The 22,300-nt window shown below is 34.2% G+C and overlaps 1 protein-coding gene across 2 annotated transcripts in view; it reads right to left on the reverse strand.

Annotated features, from left to right (window-relative positions):
* Positions 1 to 22,300, reverse strand: part of HIF1A (hypoxia inducible factor 1 subunit alpha) — a 52,130-nt gene that overhangs the window by 5,316 nt on the left and 24,514 nt on the right. The window contains exons 2-12 of one of the 2 annotated variants that reach the window (XM_037832582.1): positions 20,974 to 21,164; positions 20,177 to 20,322; positions 20,006 to 20,090; positions 15,618 to 15,730; positions 14,383 to 14,585; positions 6,830 to 6,936; positions 5,573 to 5,720; positions 3,603 to 3,823; positions 2,688 to 2,974; positions 1,125 to 1,247; positions 544 to 968 (exon numbers count right to left, since the gene is read on the reverse strand). In XM_037832582.1, coding sequence (XP_037688510.1) covers positions 544 to 968; positions 1,125 to 1,247; positions 2,688 to 2,974; positions 3,603 to 3,823; positions 5,573 to 5,720; positions 6,830 to 6,936; positions 14,383 to 14,585; positions 15,618 to 15,730; positions 20,006 to 20,090; positions 20,177 to 20,322; positions 20,974 to 21,164 — 2,049 coding nt within the window. Of the gene's footprint in view, positions 1 to 543; positions 969 to 1,124; positions 1,248 to 2,687; positions 2,975 to 3,602; positions 3,824 to 5,572; positions 5,721 to 6,829; positions 6,937 to 14,382; positions 14,586 to 15,617; positions 15,731 to 20,005; positions 20,091 to 20,176; positions 20,323 to 20,973; positions 21,168 to 22,300 lie in introns of both variants that reach the window. The other variant, XM_037832581.1, reaches the window with a different exon arrangement.

The following is a 22,300-nucleotide window of genomic DNA, read 5'->3' on the forward strand; positions in this document are numbered from 1 at the left end:
TATTCTTGTTCTGGTTCTTTCTGATGTAAGGAAAATGTTCAGAGAGAGATTATGGTGATGAACGCATAACTGTGTTATCATACTGTGGACAGTGGATTGTATACCATGGATGATTGTATGGTGTGCGAATGTATTTCAATAAAACTGAATTAAAAAAAAAAAAAAAAGAGTCCTAAGAGATTGAAGCATCTAAATAGCGAGCAGCGTTAACTAGTCTGATCTAAACAACTGCAAACAAGTATTCCTGAACCAGTTCTTGGAGATTTACAGAACTTACTGGTTGGGTTTTATTTTAAAAGGTATTAGAAGACCTTCCCTCCTTAGAGGCAATATGAATATTTTAGAGAAAATATATATATAAGATAATTTAAGAAGCAGATTTTTGAGTGCCTGTTTGTGTTAAATTCAGGATTTGTGTATCAATTTTATGTTCCTTAAATATAGATCAGAAAGTTTGCTGTAATGTTCAGAAATAATTTATCATCACATATGTATTCTCAAAATTATTAACAGAACTACAACTTTAAGGTGATGTATAAATACCTTGGACTCAAAGTGACAGATAATAGGTTAGGGCTTCTTGGATGAGATTTTTCTGTCTGATCTATGACTCCTTTTCCTGCTCTGTTCGGTGAGGCTGTCCGACTTGGAGTATCACTATATGGTGATGCTGTGGCACTGGTAGCTTCTTTAGAAACGTGGGTAGGAGATGGAGATGCAATCAATATTTTAATATCTTCCATACCGTCTTTTGGCAGTGTTTTTAATTCGTCAGTGGTGGCAGTGTTAGTGGTGGCGATAATAGCAGGTTCTTGCATTTGAGTCTGCTGAAATACTGTAATTGTGCTCACACTCTGAGGGCTTGTAGAACTGCATTCTAATGGTGACAACTGATCGAAGGAACGTAACTGGAAGTCATCATCCATTGGGATGTAGGGAGCTAACATCTCCAAGTCTAAATCAGTGTCCTTTAAAACAACAAATACATATGGTTTTACATTGGCCATTCCTTATAAAAAAACAAAAACTGAACAAAATAGAACAAAAAAAAAAAAACAAGCCCAGTCACTTGAAATTTAAAAATTAATAAAATTTAATATAATATAAGGAATAAGTCTATATACCTGAGTGGAAAAAGGATTCTTTGCTTCTGTGTCTTCAGCAAAAAGTTTCTCTACCAATTCCAACTTGAATTCATTGACCATATCACTATCCACATCAAAACAATATTCACTGGGACTAGTGGGCTGTAAGAAGAATTAGATGTGTTTATCTTTTCCCTGAAGAATCCTCCATGTTCTGTTAGTTGTTACAATTTTCAAACCAGATCTCAGAGAACACACAACAAAGTTCATATCTTTTATCAAATACTATCTAAGTAGTATGTTGTTACATATTTTGACCTTACAATTATAACTGACTTTGCTAGTACATATTTTTTGATTATATGTAATATATGATGTATAAAATGAAGATAAATTTACCTGCTTATTCTAAAGACAAGACTTATCCAATAATTCATGTCTCACAGTTGTACCTAATTGGCCAATAATGTAGATGATACATTCATTGGAATCTACCTTTTTACGGGCAGGGCACTCTCCTGGAGTGATGTACCTAAAAATCTCACCCCCTAGAGTTAGTCTAGGGAGTGAGGGCAGGGGTGAAGTTCTTTCACCTACATTCACCTTAATGAGAGTTCAGGGGAAGAATGCTAACCAAAAAACTATAGGTTATGTATTTTACACATAAAATTTTGCTTCTCTCATTCTCTAAAATTTTTGTTAGATTAAAAATAAAATGAATCAAACATTTTTGTACTTGGCAAACTTAGCAACCATAGCATAAGGCATAATCTTCAGAAGGCTATGAGATGTCAGGTCTCCTATTCCCAGCTTGTCCAACATTTTAATCAATAAGTATTTAAAGTAAATTATTTACCACTTATTAATAAGGCTTATGTGTGCATCATTTACCTAGTTATAACATTTAGATCTCAGCTGCCCATTCCTGAGCATATTTTTAGATTTACAAATCTCTGAAAATGGATCATTCTAGATGAAGAAAGAGCAAAGCCCTATGTGATACCTTTAGTCTTGGCCCAGCCTAGCCCTTCAAGACTATTTTTAATGTGTTTATAGGGCAATTAATGTTGAGATAGAACTAGAATAATAAGAACAGTTACTTCTGTATTTACTCTATGTAAGGTATTTTCATGTTACACTTATCCAGAATTTCAAAACATGGTGAAAAATGGACAAAATTGGGCAGTGAGCTTACAGGATCCTTTCCCATTTAAGCCTTGTTAAAGCTTTTTGCCACTAGATAATTCTCCAACTCAAAGGGTATTAGGCAAAGGCTTGGAGCTGTCTTGGGCACACAGATACCAAAGTTCACCATGAAGGTCTAAATTCAAAAATATTTTGTTCTATTAATATAAATATAGAGAGAAACAACATAAAACAACATAAGTTTTGCCTTTTGATTTACGTTAAGGCAGTTCATTCTCATCTCTGCTTAAAACATGCTAAGTTAAGCTCATAATAGCTTTTGTAATAATTTTAAAGCACTAAAATTCACAAAAACAAAACCTTGATATGCAGTTCAAATTAAAGTTTTAAATCAAATTTGCAAATAAGTTCATTATTAAAATCTGAAAGTTATCCTTATTATATCTTGATACCTACCTCAGGTGAACTTTGTCTGGTGCTTCCATCAGAAGGACTAGCTGGCTGATCTTGAATCTGAGGCATGGTAAAAGAAAGTTCCAGTGCCTCTGGATTTGGTTCCAATTTTACTGCAACTTCTTGATTGAGTGCAGGGTCAGCACTACTTCGAAGTGGCTTTGGAGTTTCAGAGGGAGGTAATGGAGACATTGCCAAATTTATATTCTGTAATTTTTCATTGGATGAGGGAAGCATTACATCATTATACAATGGAACTTCCTCAAGTTGTTGGTCATCACTTTCTGTGTCTGTGGGGAAAAAGGAAGTCAATCTGAAGCATACCTAGATTTTAACATACGGCATTTTGTCCCTGTTTAAGGCTTGTCTAGTTCACTCAAAAAAAATGTTTCCAAATTTCCCTTAATCAGAAAGTTTACATATATTATGGGTAACCAAAATCCTGAGTTATCTTCCTAATCCACTACTGACAATTTTTAATCTATATACCTCCATTAACATACCTAAATTTAGATACCTGCATTTCTGGTCTTTCCATACCTTTTATAAACTAAAATTTAACCTAGTTTGAAATAACTCTTTAAAAGTTTGATGTCATCATATGACTACTTATTTATCTTTAATGCAACAATATAACTCTGCTGAATTGTGGAGAAAATATGACATCACAATATATAAGTAGTAGCACTGGAAAAAATTAAAGTAGGAAGATATACCTTATGGATACTTTGAAGCATAATTTCCAATAATGTGACAAAAAAAGAATGCTAAGAAATTACAGGGGCAAAAATTTTAAGCAGGTGCTTTCAAGAAGACTATGAAAAACAAAATGTGTAAGAACACAATGTCTAAATGATTAGCAAAAAACATCATCAGTGTAGCAGCAACAGACATAGTTTAGGAGATTTAAATACTCACCATTGCTGCCAAAATCTAAAGAGATGATTGTGTCTCCAGCAGCTGGGGCCAGCAGAGTTAAAGCATCAGGTTCCTTCTTAAGTTTATCAAAGAGGCTACTTGTATCTTCTGATTCAACTTTGGTGAATAGCTGAGTCATTTTCATATCTGAAGACTCAACTGGTTTGAGGACACATTCTGTTTGTTGAAGGGAGAAAATCAAGTCGTGCTGAATAATACCACTGTTAAGAAAGAGAGATTAGTAATTCTTAAATGAGCATATGACACAATGTTGGGGGAAAGATTCTGAAAAGACCTTGTCTTTTTAAAAAGTTCTACTTTATGAAGAGGAACATTTTAAGATTACTTAACATAATTGCTCAGCATAGTTTGTTCACATTTAGGATTTAAAGTATCAGTAAGAAATAAAGAACACATATAAATCACACTACAAGATTAACACATATTTGACTTATTCAATTATGAAACTTCAGCTATCCCATTGGAAGAATGTGACATGGAAATGTAAAAGTCTAGTTCATGAAGGACAAAAACTAGATCTTCAGAACTGTTGTGTGATCGGCACATAGAACTCTTTGGCACTAATACTGAGGCATGACCTGAGGATGGTCCTAGACTATAAAGATACATAGATAAATAATGGGGGTCTTTCTAAGAGAGATGCTATATATTTTTTGTTGGTAGGAAAATAATACCTACAGGATAGAGCTGAAGAGGGAAAGATGAACAGCTCCATTTTCATGTAAATGTAAATTTACTGCAACTTTAGTTAACAAATATTTATTTAAATGTTTACTATGTAAAATGAACTGAGGATACAAAGATTAAAATACCCAACCTTTGCCCTCAATTAGTTCATAACACTGTGAAAGTAGATGTGCAAACAATTAAAGTACAATGTGATAACTGATAAAATGAAGAAGTCTTGCTTCAGAGAGAGACTAATTTAAACTAAAACTTGGGCTTGACTAAGATTTGACAGGCAGACTGGGATGAGGGAAGAGGAAGATATTCCAATTGGGGAATTCTTAAATAATTGGAAGATCACAAAAGAACTCTTTGGCATTAGTATTAAAATATTAATGGATGGTCTCAGAAGTGGTAAAAATAAAAACAAATGACCAAGATTTTAGAAGAAGGGCGAAATCTAAGAAAGCATAGGAGCATGGGAAATAATGATAAGAAATAGTTGCTATGCAAGTAGGCAAGGGTTTATCCTGGGGGTGATAAAGGGATCTTTAAAAAAATTCTAAAAAAAAATAAGATGATCGCATATATCTAAAATAGAAAGGTCAGCCTGGTGGTAATATGGAAGATGGACTCTTCTAGGCCAGAACAACAACACTGAAAGAGCAATGAAACATTAACTTAAAGGCATCCAAGATATTCACAAGCCAATGAACTAAGAGGAGAGTTTGTGAATATACAAGAGCTATATGTCACATCATGCAGTCCTTTACAGTAATTGCCCATAGAATTTAACTGAATCCTCATTATAACCTTTTGAGGTAAACTATTATCGTCTACCCTATATAGATAAAATTCAGAGACGTGAGAAGACAAGGTCACAGAGTGGCAGAACTAAGTGGAATCTTCTGGTTCCAAGGCCAGTATTTTTCCTAAAAAATTACCATAGCTGCCTTGAGGTGTAGTGTATACCAACAGTTATATGATGAGCAAAGTAATCTATAGTAGGTCTGGCATTTTTTTCAAGGTCCTTTTTAAAATGGGGGTGGGATGGATGGGGACAGACAGCTACTGATAATATTTATTGGAATCAGTGTGGAATAGCTGGCCTGGAAACCTAGGTCAGAGTACTAAAAATCTATAGGTAGAAAAATGAAAGTAAAATAAAATTCAGTTAATGTCTATGATAGTCTCTCTTTCTATAAAAGAATAGAGTATCAAAAAAAGAAAAAAAAAACGTTACCCCCCCCACCCCAAAAAAGGTTTTTATTTCCCCAACTTACCTCACAACATAATTTACACATACAATGCATTGTGGTTGAGAGTTCTTAGTGTTATATATGACAGTTGCTTGAGTTTCAACCCAGACATATCCACCTCTTTTGGCAAGCATCCTGTACTGTCCTGTGGTAACTTGTCCTTTAGTAAACACTAAGAGTGAAAAGGAAAATAAAGTCATGCAGAGAAAATAACTTCAAATATTGATCATTGTTTTAAAAAAGGGGGAAAATATTTATTTTAAATCAGTTTTAACTGTTTAAGTTGAGAAAAAACCCAAATGTGACTGAAAATCCACACATTTCCTTCTTCTAACCCCCAAATTAAACTTTCTTCCCACTAATATTCATTTTAAATAAAACAAAAACCACAAATGAGGGGCAGCAGTGACTAAACATCCTTAAATGACTTATGTTGAAACTAAGTGTCAGAAGGGCTAAAGAATGATGAATGACCTTGATTCCACAGACAGCATTCAGGAAAGTAGCACTGCTATCATTTCCTTAAATTCTTGCTATAGTTTCCTGAGAGCCAAAAATACTTCATATAGCTATGCTAGCATATTTGAATATAAACTGATACCATGCTGAAGTCTTTGGTAACTAGGTAATCTAAACTACTGGTTTGAAAGAAAGTATTGGATACATTTTAATGATGGTATCATGAGTACTGGGACCCTTTCTGCAGATTGGGGCCCACCCTACAATTCAAGGCTAATCACACTAACTCAGTGACACTTGGGCATCTCTAATTACATTGGGAAATCATGTTTACATAAAGATTAAACAAGCAAGTGAGAAATTCCAAAGTTTAATCTATTCTGGGATCTTTAAATAACATGGTTCATCTGAGTAAAATTCAGCATCTTATATTTAGGGTACTTATATGCACTCATGCATGATGTTGATCATCTTGACATTCAGTGATTTATTCTACAATTATATTCTGTGTACTTCCTATGTGCCAAACACTGTCCTAAGTATTTAGTATGGATTCTGAAACTGATGCTATAGTATTGGATATTTTTGAGTACTTGTAACTGAAATGCAAGGAAAGTCTGATTCTACTGAAACTGCTATTTGTTGTAACAAATACAAAACATAGACTTTATGGTCAAGATCCCTTTTGAAGAGGTCAGTTAAGATATTTAATCTAGGAAGACCAGTTAATTTTAACCCAAAACTTAGACATATGATCAAACAATAAAGACATTTCAAGAGTTTAATAATTAGAAGATCTATGAGCTCTTCCATTGTACTTACTATCATGATGTGTTTTGGTCAAATGATCAGAGTCCAAAGCATGATAATATTCATAAATCGAACGACCCAAAAGTTCTTCTGGCTCATATCCCATCAATTCAGTAATTCTGTTAAGTAAAAAATGTAAATAAATAATTTTAAAAAAAGTGGTAAAGTTTTTCTCCAAAGTAAATGATGTGTATTTTGTCTTAAGGATAAGTGAGTTTTCAAAAATAAAGAGCTTCCTTCTTAGAATAAATTTTTATCTCACCTTTAGTAACTCTATAGGATATTACAGCACTATACATTCCTATAAGGTCCCTGGATTCATCCTGCTCTGTGACCTTTTTATTCCCTGCACCCAAACTTATTACCAATTTTTAATCTTATTGTATTGTAAATTATTTTTGTAATAAGTGTGTTAATAAATAGGAAGTATTGCTAAATTAAATAACACTATTTTCCCATAAAACTAAATTCTTTATATAAAAATTTTTAAGCCCATAGGGAAGGTCTCACTTTGGAGGATCAATATTCATTACAGAATTCTAATATCAACAACCAAAAGAGTATCCACACCAAATTAGAACTGAAGGAATACCTGTTATGTTGGTTTTGGAAAATATTCTTAGATTTTTTAATTAAGTACCTAAAATTATGGGAATTCATCTCAGGTGAAACAATGATATTAAACTGAAAATGGACTGGGAAGTAATTCAGTTACCTCATCTAGTTCCCTGGCAATTCCTTTAAGACTGAGACTAGATCTTATTCTGCCACCACAGTCTAAAATGGAAACCACTTCCTAAGAAAGACAAAGCTGTCTTCTTAGCACCATGCTAAACTGAGATGTCCTGTTCTAAACCCAGTATAGAACAAAACATGGGTTAAGCTTTTGAATTTCTCAGCCTTTCAATTTCAAAGGACTTTCTGAGGTGCAAAGCAAAAGCTACATAATGTGCCACGTGTCCAAAACCAACTAACTACAAAAAACATACAGGGAAGATAACCTTCTTCAAAGAAATGTATAAAAGTTAATACTGCTTGTGTTGGCACACTTCAAGGCAAGATCTGCCATGCTTCATTCCCAAACCAATAAATGAATACATTAAAGAAAGCTGATTTTTAAAAAACCAAACCAAACCAAACCAAACCCTGAGTTCTTGGGATATCTTTAACCACATCAACACTAGGTGGCAGCATTACAAAGGAAAATATTGTAATAAAAAAAAAAGTGTCATATTTCCTTAAATTATGCTTTAAAAATCATTTTAACTGGTGTTATATAGGTCATGCATTTAAATAAAGTTTCCATGGAATTAAAAAACTTTTTTTACTATTCAAACTTCTATATGCTTATGTGTGCGTGGACTTGTTCTAGGCATGAAAAAATCAGAACATGGTCTTTGCAAAATATGGTCAATTTTCAAGTGCACTTTTTCAGGTACACTATGTATGAAATAATGTGTTAAGTGCAGTGATGGCAATCTATTCCAGGAATCAGAGTAACCGTCCCTATCCATGAAAAGCACTGGTGGGGTAAGGGATATGAGGCTTCAGAGTTGAGTATAGAAGATGGTCAGAGAGCAAGAACATGTTCAGGAAGACGGTACACCACAGGCAAAGATAGAGATGAGAAAATGATTGATATTGTGCAGGTAACAAAGATTCTGCAGTGGTGAGCAGGGACAAAGTGTGAGGCAAAGAGTGAGGAGAGATGAGGCTGGAGAAGTAGGCAGAATGACTACAGATTAGTCCTTTATGTCACACGAATAAGCTTTGATTTAATCAGATATCAATCAATGCTTCTCACTCTGGATTATGTCTATCACTAAGTGATGCAAGAAGTCATAATATAAACAGAATAAATACATTTCTCCCAGAAGATCAATTTTATTTATATTTAAGGAAGAAAGTTAAAGTTAACTTTAGATAACTGTATAACTTACATTCTGTACCTACCACATAATGGGGAGTGAGGATTCACAAAACTGTTCAAAAAGTATTTTTAATGGACTAGGAAACTTGTTACCTAAAGCAACTATGCAGTTTACCATTCAGTTTTTAAGTGTCTTGAGGGAAGGTAAATCTTTGTTTCTTACTAAGCCCCAGTTAAAGGGCTGAACATAGGTGCTTGAATAAATGTGATGAATGAATAAGTGAAAATTAGTAGAGTAATAATTTAAGCTATTTATGGGTTTGGGGGATGTTAGGAGTTTGATATCTTAAGTTTTCTTAAAATTGGGCAAAAAAATTTCCATATCCTGATTCTCAGAGGTTATAGATGTGAGAAGTTACTGGCAAGAGCTTTAACCAGAAAACCACAGTCTAAAGGTCAAACTTAAAACTTCACTTGGTTGATTTCTAAGCTGGCTGTCTTCACTCTGACTCCTCTATCATGGTCATTTCACTAATTTTCTAATATAACCAAAAGGGGAGTGTCACTTCTTTTCTCCTTTCCTCATTTTAGTTCCATCACTTTCCTTTCTTCTTAGTCCACCCCAGTATGTGTTATTTCAATGTTTCAAAGAATAAGAAAACAATTCATCAAAAAAGGATGGGCTCTCTATTCTGTCATACAATCACATAAATACTGGCTAAATAAAAGCTAAAACATTATTTAGCTTTTCTCATTTTTCTTAAAATTTACATCAGTGATGAAGCATTCACTATGTGCACTAGGCACAGTACAAACTCTTTAAATCCTCACAACAGCCATTTGAGGTATAACCCGTGTTTTACAGGTAAGAAAAGTGAGATTTAGAACAGCTAAATACCAAAGCCAAGGCCACACTCTAAGTACCACAGGTGCAAGCTAGAACTGAATCCAGAATTATCTAACATTGGACATTTCCTGTCCAATGGGGTAGGGGATTCTTGTCTGCTTTATAGTATGGTTAAGTGCTTAAAATAGGTTTCCTCATATGTATTTTAAAAGGCACCCTGATGCCCAAAGAGAAGCAATAATGTGCTGAAGGTCACTTGGATATAGGCAGCAGAGTCAGGACTTAGCAGTCTGGCTTCAGAATCTACGCTTCAAACCACCATGTTTTACTGCCTTATAGTAAAAAAGGTAAAAGCAAGTAAATAATTATAATAGTGAACAAATGTTAAGACAGAGTTATGAGGTATATATAGGGAATATTGTAGTTCTTCTCTAAGGAACAAGGAAAGCCCCACAAGGTAGTTGCTTTAGGTAGCTCTTGGAAGGTAATTATGTGTTAGGAGGTGAAGCATAGTTCATTGCTCAGTGGGAAGGTATGTGCATAGGCACTAAAACATTAAAACAGCATTTGGAGAACTCTCCTCTGGCTGTAGGGTGTTGGGAGCCGCAATAAGAGGTGGGGAACCTTGAAAGAGCCCTTCCTGATTAATTTGGAAAAGTGGGCAGGGGCCAGATCATGAATATCTTTGTGTACAAATAATTTAAGATTTTATGCATAGGTCTATTTTCTTTCAAACTTAAAACACACACCTCTTTAATAAATAAAAATCTCCTAACCTCTAATATTTTTATAAACAAAATTCTTGTGTGTGTGAAGAAAGGGGAGCAACTGAAGCATTTTCAACAGGAGAATGATATGATTTGATTTTCACATTAGGAAGTCCACTTTCTGGCAACCTGGATGAAAGATTAAAAGGATACAAATCTGTTTGAAAAGAGGCACTTTAGGAGACCATGGCAAGAGTTTAAGCAAAATGTAATAGTGAGCTAAAGAATTCAATGGTAGGAGCACAATGGTGGACAAGAGGGAATGGATCAAGAGTTATACAGTAGACAGCATCCTAAGATTTAAAGACCAATTAATTAGGTATAGGCAGTAAGGATAAAAGAAAAGTAAGGATGATTTCAAAATTATTGCTGGGTAATGTATCTACATGATGTCACTGATTATTATAGGGAATACAGGAGGGAAAGCAGTTTTTGGTGGTGGTGTATTGGGGCAGCAGTGGTGCAGTTCAATTACAGAAATATTTAGTTTACAATAAAGGAGAATATCCAGGTAAAAGTATCAATAGCCAATTAAATAAAAATACCTAGAGATATAAATTTGGGAAATGACAATAGAAACCATCAGCAGAAATGAAGCTGCCCAGAGAAAACATGTAGGATGAGATGACCAAAGACTTCTCTTTTAAGTCCGTAACAACCAAAAGCAGTCTATCCTTCCTCAAAATATGCACTGTAGAGGGGAGGGAAGAAGAGGGCAGCATAGATAGGAGTGGAAGTCAGTTAGTTCCCCCAGGGCAACTAATGAACAACCAGGAACAACTAGTAAATGATCTGGAATAACTGCTGGGGGATGACCTTGACTGTTCACACATCCTGCATCAACCTGAACTGCAAGGAATGCCTGAGATTGCAGCATGGTATCTTGGAGAAAGCCTCACCCATTTTCAGCTTGCAGCACTCTGACCCAGACAAGGGTGCAGATAGCAGTCAGAGAAACAAAGAACCTATTTAAATGCAGATGCAATCACCCTAGGGGGTATCTTCTCTAAGAGGAAAGAGGTGGTGCCCAGCTCTACTACCTCTGCCTTCCATTCAGAACCAGACCCCAGAGCCTGGGGGAAAACAGCCAAAACAGAAACTGAAGGGACCACACCTCCTTACACCAGTCAGGGACAACAGGCTGACAGTCACCACCTGTGGGGAAGTTAGGAAAAGCACAGCGGCTTGACGCCTCATAGGGGGTGTCAATCTTCTAAGACACACCCTCAGGGAAACCAGATACTGAATATTTCCTCCTCCTGGGACCTGAGCCTGTTCTGGTCTGGGAAAACCTGATTGGGGTAACCAAGGAAACCAGATGCCTAGACAACAGAAAACTACAACCTACACTAAGAAAAATGAAGTTATGATCCAGTCAAAGGAACAAACACTTCAACTGAGATACAGGAATTGAAACAACTAATGCTAAATCAATTCAAAAAGTTTAGGGAAGATATGGCAAAAGAAATGAAGGCTATAAAGAAAACACTGGGAGTATATAAGGTAGAAATTGGAAGTTCGAAAAAACAACTGGCAGAACCTATGGCAATGAAAGGCACAACACAAGAAATGAAAGACACAATGGAGACATACAACAGCAGATCTCAAGAGGCAGAAGAAAACACTCAGGAACTGGAGAACAAGACATCTGAAAACCGACACACAGAAGAACAGATATGGAAAAGAATGGAAAAATATGAGCAACATCTCCGGGAATTCCATGACAACATGAAATGCATGAATGTACATGTCATGAGTGTCCCAGAAGGAGAAGAGAAGGGAAAAGGGGCAGAAGCAATAATAAAGGAAATAATTAATGAAAATTTCCCATCTCTTATGAAAGACATAAAATTACAGATCCAGGAAGCACAGTGTACCCCAAAAGGAATAAATCTGAATAGGCCTATGCCAAGATCCTTAATAATCAGATTATCAAATGTCAAAGACAAAGAGACAAAGAGAGAATTCGAAAAGCAGCAAGAGAAAAGCGATCCATCACATACAAAGGAAGCTTGATAAAACTATGTGCAGTTTTTTCAGCGGAATCCATGGAGGCAAGAAGGAAGTGGTGTGATATATTTAAGATACTGAAAGAGAAAAACCACCAACCAAGAATCCTTTATCCGGCAAAACTGTGCTTCAAATATGAGGGAGAGTTTAAAATATTCTCTGACAAATAGACAATGACAGAGTTTGTAAACAAGAAACCTGCTCTACAGGAAATGTTAAAGGGAGTACTACAGAAAGACAGGAAAAGACAGGAGTGAGAGGTTTGGAACACAATTTGGGATGATGGTAGCACAGCAATGTAAGTACACTGAACAAAGATGACTGTGAGAAGGGTTGAAAGAGGAAGGTTAGGAGCATGTGGGACACCAGAAGGAAAGAGGAAAGATGAAGACTAGGACTGTATAACTCAGTGAAACCTAGAGTGCTCAACGACTGCAGTAAAATGTACACGTTTTTTCATGAGGAACAACAAATGAATGTCAGTCTTGCAACATGTTAAAAATAGGGAGATACTGGGGAAAAAATACAATCAATGCAAATTAGAGACTATAATTAACAGAAACGTTGTATATGCTTCCTTTAATGTAACAAAGACAATATACCAAAGCTAAATGCATGTAAGAGAGGGGCATAAGGGAGGGGGGTATGGGACTCTTGGCATTGGTAATGTTGTCTGACTCTTTATTCTACTTTAATTTAATGCTATCTTTCCTTTTGGTGCTTCCTAGTGGTCATGTTTGATTTTTGTTTGTTTTGTTTTGTTTTTTTTCTCTTTCTTTTTTCTTTTATTTTAGTCTCTCTACCTTCTTTGACTCTTCCTTCTGCCTTATGGATGAAATGGAGATGTCCTTATATAGATAGTGGTGAGGGTGGTGAATACATAAATATGTGACTATACAGGGAACTACTGAGTGTTTACTTAGGACAGAATGTATGGTATGTGAACAAAACAGTCTTATAAAAAAATGGGTTGATGAAGAAACCCTGAGGGCACTGTATTGAGTGAAATAAATCAGACACATAAAGACAAATATTGCAGGGTCTCACTGATATGAACTAATTATAATATGTAAACTCACAGACATGAAATATAAGTTACCAGGATACAGAACAAGGCTAAAGAATGGGAAGTGGCTGCTTATTATGAGCAGAATGTTCAACTAGGGTGAACTTAAAACGTTTGGAAATGGATAAGGGTGATGGTAGCACGTTGTGAGACTAACTACAGTGCTGAATGGTGTGTGAAGTTGGTGGAAAGGGTAAGCTCAGAGTCACGTATGTCACCAGAAGGAAAGTTGGAGGTTAAAAGATGGGAATGTATAAAACAGTGAACCTTGTGGTGGGCAATGTCCGTGATTAACTGTACAAATATTAGAAATCTGTTTCATGAACCAGAAAAAAATGTATGAGTCTATAAATAGAAGTTAATAATAGAGGGGCATATAGGGGAAAAAAATATATATCTATTGCAAACTATATACTACAGTTAGTAGTGTTTTAATGTTCCATCATCAACAGTAACAAATGTTCTACACCAATACTATGAGTCAATAATGGATGGGGGGTGGTTAGGGGTATGGGAGGATTTGTGTTTCCTTTTTTTTGTCTTTATTTCTTTTCTGGAGTAATGAAAATGTTCTAAAAATTGAAAAAAAATTTAATTATGCTGATGGATGCACCGCTGTTTGATGGTACCGGGGGCAAGTGATTGTACACTTTGGATCTTCGGATAATTGTATGGTATGTGAACAATCTCAATTAAAAAAAATATATATGCATTGTATGTTTTTGAAATTTACTTCTTTACTCTCTTGAAATAGAGCTCCTAAAGTCATCTTAGTAATTTTTGTACAGCACCTGGTAGAATTTTTTTTATATAGTAAGTGTTCAATAAATGTGGCTGAATTAACTTACAAAGTTTAATCTAATATTCCTGAGCTCCAGAATGTATCATTCTATTCAATTTAGTAGAAGGAAGCACACAATTTACCAGAGTCTTTATCATACTGAATATTAAAAAAATGCTCTAGGCTAATTAAAAATTCCAAATTATATTTTACATCCAATTTACCTTTCATCACAATAAGAAAATTTCATATCCAGACTGTGACGACTGAGAAAAGTCTTGCTATCTAAAGGAACTTCAATATTTGATGGATGAGGGATGGGTTCACAAATCAGCACCAAGCATGTCATAGGTGGTTTCTTATAACCGCACTGTGACTGGTTACTCTTGGTATCATATACATGAATATGGCCTGTGCAGTGAAGAACCTGTGTATGGAGAAGAAAATAAAGCAGTTATTATTATTAATTTTTAATTACAATGCTAGAAAAAAAAACAAATGCAGAAATAAGTAGTTAAGCCTGACATGGCAAGTAAGCTTACATTTTACTGTAATTAATGGATTACCTCCTAAATATTTTTGAAAATGAATAAACCTTTTCACTACGACACCACCCATGACGTACTCTCCAGACACCAGATTACTTTTTTTAAAACTCCCCTTATACAAGCCTGGGCTGCTTTTTTATTCATCTGGCCATGGTAGCCATTTAGTGATTTCTTGCTCTGATGATTATGTTTCAATACTGAGTAAAGAGGTGATAAGCACTTTCAGTAAATGCTTTTCTGGGAAGGAAGGGAACTGGAAAAACATCAACTAAATTATTAAGTACTGCTTAAGGAGAGGAAGGAATGCACTAAAAAAATGTGTCCTTAAAGTAGAAAAGCTTTATGAACACAAAAATGTTCATACTAACTCCTTTTTTTCTAGGTTTTGGTTTTACTCAATTAATTATTTAAAAAAAAATTTTTTTTAGATTTACTTTTGAAAATACAAAATTTTTGTATTTTCTATACATAACCCCCTATTACAAATTGACCATTTTTATAAGTTTTCTCATTTACATGACACCATTTTTCTGAAAGAAAAGAAAGTTTTTATTACTCCACATATATTACTGCAGAGATAATGATGAATCGAAAATTAAGCTATATCAAGATTCAAACACTGGGTGGTTTGGTTATTAAAGTCCACTGATTAGGTTAGTTATGGTACACTGAAATCACAATGTGCACCATTTAAGTTTGTACCTCAAACTGGCAAACTATTACACTGTTTTAGAGTTGGGGGCTCACACTCTAATCAGCTGAAAGTACAAAGGTTAAATCTGTAAATGTCAAGAAACAATTGTTAAGTTTTCCTCCACAATTCTAATGATAATCTTAATACTAGCAAGGTAAAGATGTATGAATTTAACTATAAATCAAATGCATTTCAACTCACAAATCATTTTACTTACCTTCCATGTCGCAGACTTTATGTTCATAGTTCTGCCCCGGCTAGTTAGTGTACACTTCATTCTGAGAAAAAAGCTTCGCTGTGCATTTTGCTCTTTACCTTTTTTCACAGGGCCTAATGAGAGCATGAAATAAATAATCAAAAATATTATTAAATGTAATTTTATAATAAAAAATATAATTAAATACACAAATTTGTCATAATAAGAATAACACAAGTGTCCAGCACCTAGGCGCTGTTCAATTAAAATTCTCAGTATGAACACAGCAATTCACACCTTTTTTGCCCACTTCCACTACAACACATCCAAAGTATCTGACATACTCCATTTAGTAACAGTGACTGACAAGTACAGTAATTCCCTGAATTGGTGGCAGGAGAATTCATATTTGGGCTAACAGTTAATCATTTCACATTCAAGCCTATAAACTTGGTCAAACTACTGAGGCAACAGAAATATGGTTGAATTTGCCCTAAAAAGAACTTCGGTGAACTCTTTCTATCCATTATTACATGTGTTAGCTCAATTTGTAATAAGGATCATATGTATTTATAGAACTTTTAAAATAGCAACTTTCTTTTTTAATAGCAAATAGCATTTTTATCTGATTTTTCCTTAAATCTTCCTATAAAACAGTCAGGTAACTATATTAATTCTACTTTGTTACTAAGGAAAAAAAACAGATTGAATGACTTATCAAAAGAGCAGAAATAAAGCAAAGTCAGAATTAAGTAAATTCAAGCCCCATTCTAAACCTCATAACAATGAGATTACACTTAGATGACTATCAAAGCAAATAGCAATGTGATTTGTTTTCTTCACTGGTCAGTCTGATTCAAAACAAATAGAAAAATATTCATTATTCAGGACCTGGATTAGATATTGCAGGCAATACAAAATGAATGAGACACACCAACTGTACTGGAAAAGTTAAAAATTTAGTAGATAGAGTAAGCCCAGCAATACTACAATGCAGAATAAGTGCCTCAAACTTACATGAATGCTATAAAAGGACAAAGAAATTAGAACAATAACTTCCAGTTAGGGAGAAATCAGGAAAGCCTTCTTAGAAAAAAGACATTAGAATTTCAACAAGTCGAGATGGACTGGAAGAGTATTCTAGCCAAAGGGAAAAGAAAGAATGAAAGGCATGGAAGTATGAAAAATAGCACATGTTTGGGAAACAGCAGATAGTATCATTTGGCTTCAGGATAAAGTACATGTGGAAGAGTAGTAGGACAAAGTTCGAAGGGAAGGTTGGGGCTATAAGTATCAAGGACATTAGATGCCAAACTGAGGAATTCAGCCTTAAATATGCAATATAGAACCTCTAAAAAATAATATATTGAGTTAGGAAGCACATCTGGAAACTTAAGGAGCAATAATCAAGTGATGATGTGTTTGATGTGTTAAAATTAGAATACAGTTATGGTTCTTGTAAGAAACATGAGTGGCTAAGCCAACAGCAATAGTAGGAATGGAAAGGGTGGCAGAAGAGAAAGAGGTAGAAACCATAAAAACTTGAACACTGATGGAAATAAAGGAGGAGAGAATTAAAAAAAAAAAAAAAAAAAAAAAAAAAACCGAGAGATTTTAAGGCTAGTGTACTGAAAGAAAAGTTTGAAATGAAAAAGAAACAACTTAAGTTTAAATTTAGACGACGTTAGCTGGAAATGCTGGACACTTACAGAAGATGGGTTCTAGTTCATGCGCATATTCAATAATTGAACTAGGAAAGTTGGGGGCAGTCCTAGTGCTGATGCAAGTGATTTGGGTCTATTTAACAGAATTTGCCTGTCCCAGCATTTTCCAGAGAAGATTTTTTAAAATATGCTACAACAGCCATGCTGGTCTTATGAATGATATATGTGCATGGGCGGGTGCTGGTGGTAATGATGATAGTAAAGACACACTGTAAATTCCTTGGGATATTTTCAGTCCTTCATAATCTAAGCTTGAACTGGATGGACCTTTACAAACCCAAGGCACCCAGATAAATTTTAAAAACCAAGGTAACTAAAAAGTTCTAGAATTTTCCTAGTGAAAAATATATTTTAAGAGAACTAAATTTTAAGTTCTCTAAAAATAAATCACATTTTGTAATAATTTAATGAATTAAAGCATCTTTTTAGAATTTAAACGAAAGAAAAGAATACTAGGACTATATTATGTAAATATACTACTGGCTCCTAGTAATACTTTACATCAGCCCTTCTTCTCTAAAAGTGAAAGATATACATTATAGTTTCCCAGCAAAACTTCAAAAATTCATTAACGGCATTAGGAATGATTTCAAAAAATGCTCATGTGCTATTTAAAAAGAACGTTTTGGTTCAAAAAATATATTTAAACCATATTAAATAGACTATACCTGATTTAAAATAATGCAGTAACTTTACCATATCAAAACAAGAGTCCCTAATATCCATTCATGTATAGTCTAACCAAAGAATTGGCAAACTGTGGTCTCTGGGCTAAATCTTGATGCTGGACTATATGGTTCATAAAGCTCTTTAAAGAAAAAAGTTTGCACAAGACATAATAATTTACGAAACACCAAAAAGATCAAAACATTAATAAGAACCATTATTTTCCAAACCACTTATTGCAAATTTTTAGACATAAAACACTAACATATTAACCATTTCCCTATAAAAGCTGAAGTGTACATTAAAACTTCTTCTATTTTGTGATCTATCAGCCATTTGAATTCTAGTAAATTTTAGCTGCATCTAAGTTGCACTACCAGCAAAAGGTAGTCTAATAAGAAAAGTTCTAAAGTAATTTAGTTAACTAATAAGCATTGCCTTTTTGTTTAGTAAAAGGCCAATTAAATAAGGGTTGAAAAACTAATTTAATGATTTGAAAGAAAAATTTCCCTTTCAAATAGTAGGTCAAGATAATGTTCTATTTTTATTACATATTAACATTTTTCTATAGTTATTCTCTCTTGAATGTAAAGATACCTCACTTTTGCAATGACCTCACCTATTCAGAAAGTGCTGAGATGCAAGAAGCACCCAGCAGTCAATACAGACCTAACTCTAAACACTAAAACTTATAAATTAAACTCACGGACAACCTACTTTGATCCTTGCTTGGAGCTTCGTTACTCTTTGTACTGAATTCTACAAAGTATGCATTTGTTTTCCAAGTTCACAGTAAATACACAGTATGAAATTTAAAAAGAGAAGGCTCCTACTGACAAGGTGAAAAGCAGCAGTAGAATGTAGTGATAGTTTGCTAACATGAAAAAAGTATTAATGAGTATGAACTCTGGAGCTAGTCAACCTGGTTTCAACCCGGGGTCTGTCTGCCATTTAAACCAAGAAATCTTGGGCAAGTTATTTAACAACTCTCTGTGCTTCAGTTTTCTCATCTATAAAACAGAAATAATAACAGTAACTTCACAGGGTTGTTGTGAGGAATAAGGGACGTTAAAACATATAAAATGCAGCGTACAGTGCCCTGGCACAAAGTAATCTCTTGATCAAGGTTAGCTAGTATTATCATAAGCGATACGAGATGAAAAAGAAAACCACACACACACAAACCAAATTCAAAAAGCAATGAAAAGTTGAGGCTGTTTAATACAGAAGCAAATTCATATGCTTAAACTGGAAAGCAGCAAAGTACAACTGCAGAGAATAACAAATATTCATCATGATAACTTCACACCATGAAAGAAAGTTAAATTGTTCAGTGTAATTTAAGAAGGAACAATTGTGGAAAGACTTTCTTTAATTAAGTTTTTGTAATTCAAAGGTACTTTCCAAAAATTCTGAACATGTGATTATTTGAAACAACTCATTTTTAATAGTGAGAGGTTTTAATGTCTTTTTCTGTTAATGTAGGGGCATCCATACTATAATGCTTTGTAATCTAACTACATATCCTCAAATTATTGAGAACATCCTGAAAAGTCAAATGAACAGTTATTATACACTTTAAATTTTACTGAACTTTCATTTTTTTCTTAGCCTTTTTGAAAAAGCTTGGACTCAAACTGGCACCCTAACTTTAATAACGATCTAACGCTTCCTAATATCTGCCATCTGGATTATGACTTCCCCTTGTACCTTAAAGTTGTATTCTGATTTATAATTTCCTCGGTCCTGATTTTTATTTTCTACCTATTCATATATAGATAATTATATACATAATTATTTCTGGAATTAGGTGGGCTTTAACAAATTTTGGGTATTTTTATAAAATACCTAAAATACAGGCTAACATAGTTTTGGCAAAGACTAGAATAACACCTTATTAAACATGAAATCAAGTTTGCTATCAGTTAACGCAACAGTAAAATTTAAAAATTGATAACAGTATTTGATTACATAAAACCACCTATCACATTAAATCAAACAATAGACTTTTCTTCTCACCATTTCTGTGTGTAAGCATTTCTCTCATTTCCTCATGGTCACACGGATGAGTAAAATCAAATACACTGTGTCCAGTTAGTTCAAACTGTAAACACATTTTAAAAAAATTAGATCTACATCATAAAATCATAAAATCATTCATAAATTCTCTTAATTTGGTGGGTATTTTACCTGGGTTAATCCCATATATTTGTTTACGTTATCAGAAATGTAAATCATGTCACCATCATCTGTGAGAACCATAACAAAACCATCCAGGGCTTTCAAATAAAAGCAATTCATCTGTGCCTTCATTTCATCTTCAATATCTAAATCACCTAAAAAGGCCACAAGAAGAAAAAAAAATTTAGTTAAGAAGTTATATTTAAATGACATTGATATAATAAAGTTTTCCCCCAAAACTTTATTGAATATATAGCATTCTATTTTGTGTGTGTTTGTATGCATGCATTTCCTGTCCTCTCCTTTTAACACAGAACAGTAAAGACTAGAGGCTGGAAAGGTAAATTTTAAACTTGCTAGCTGCTTTGCAAGATTATTTAAAGTAATGCAGCAAGGCAAACCACTGAAAAGAGAAAAAAAGGTCATGTTATTAAAAGAAAGAAAGGTAGACAGGCAGCTGAGATGGGAGAAAAAGAAAAAAAGAAAAGCCAGTATCTTAAAAATTCCTGAATGAAGCTTTACAGGCAAGCAACAAAAAGGATATCATATTATAGAAGAATTAAGAGTGTTTTTAAGGGAATAAAGCAAAACAATTTACAACATAAAGAGATGGATTATTTCAAAGAGTAATAACCACTGATTAGAAAAAAGTAAAGCTTGGTAAAAATCATGATTACTGAAAAATTTCAAAAGTATGTATTATAACATAATGGGATATACAAAAAACAAAACATTTTGACAACTTGTAAAAAATAATTTCTAATTATTTCTAATTTTCAGCCCTATTAAATTCTTACACAACTCACCAGCATCGAGAAGTTTCCTCACACGCAAATAGCTGATGGTAAGCCTCATAACAGAAGCCTTATCAAGATGTGAGCTCACATTATGGGGAAGAGGCAACTGATGAGCAAGCTCATAAAAAACTTCAGACTCTTTACTTCTCCGAGATCTGGCTGCATCTCTAGATTTTTCTTTTCGGCGTTCAGAACTAATCCTACTTAACCAAAAGGGGAAAAAAAAGGAAAGTAAAAAGGGAAAATTTAGGACATAAGGAACTCACACAAGAAGTTCATGATCAAGCTTTAAATCTTTCTGAAGTAGATGTTACCTCCCTGACATGTCAAATTGTAGAGGATGTTTTTATTTTAGCCAAAAACTTAAAGCAGCCTGTATATATCTAGGGCTGCACCTTCATAGCCATAAGTAGTTTCAACATAGAGAAACCCAGAGTAAGTCTAGAAAAACAATCTGAAGTTGTACATAATGACTTGAAAACAAGAGTTGTTAAGCAAATCGAAGAGTAATAGCTACAAACTGATTTGCCCAGTTTCTTTTGACTGCAACACTTTCCCACCCTCTACAATACAAGAGCAATATTTACTATAAGCTATAGGGATTTATATTAACAGCTATAATAAACAACTTTTAGGTTGCCTGCTACCTTAGCAGCCCCTTATCTATTACTGGCACATTACCAAGTAAATGCATGCATAGGAAAGGAAGGAAAAAAAGATGTGACATGCTATTTAACCTCTTCATTTATAGTAACTGTTGATTAGAGTCTACTATGTGCCAAATACAATACTGTATTGGGTGCCTAGCTCTCTCATAACAACCTATACATAGGTTAAATATAATCCCTCTTACAAATGAGCAAATTGGGGTTCAGAAGTTAAATAACATATTGACATTCATGCAGTCAGTTATGTACCAAAAGGGATTTGAACCCAGGCTTTTTTTTTCTCCAAAGTCTTTGCTCTTCCACCATGCTTATCTTCTAAATGAAAAACATTTCTTCAATCTCAAATGCTCAGCTGCTCTCCTGTGCCCCCTCAACTCAATCCCTTATTTAAGCCAATTTATTAAATTGAAAGCAGCCACTACCATTTACTGAGCACTTAGCAGTACGCTAAGGACTTTGCCTGCATAATTTCACTTAATCCTCCTTGCATCCTATGAATGAAGTACATAATTGGTCTCCACCTCAAGTCTCTCCTCCCTCCAGATGACCTTCTGCAAAGCTGCAAGGTTCAATCATAGAAACAACACAATCAAATAAGAGGCAGTCTTTCAATCTATGCTCATGTTATCTTGTATAACAAGTGAACACCTAATGGGTGTATTGTTACA

The sequence above is a fragment of the Choloepus didactylus genome, chromosome 4, assembly GCF_015220235.1.
Source record: "Choloepus didactylus isolate mChoDid1 chromosome 4, mChoDid1.pri, whole genome shotgun sequence".
Lineage (NCBI taxonomy): Eukaryota > Metazoa > Chordata > Mammalia > Pilosa > Megalonychidae > Choloepus > Choloepus didactylus.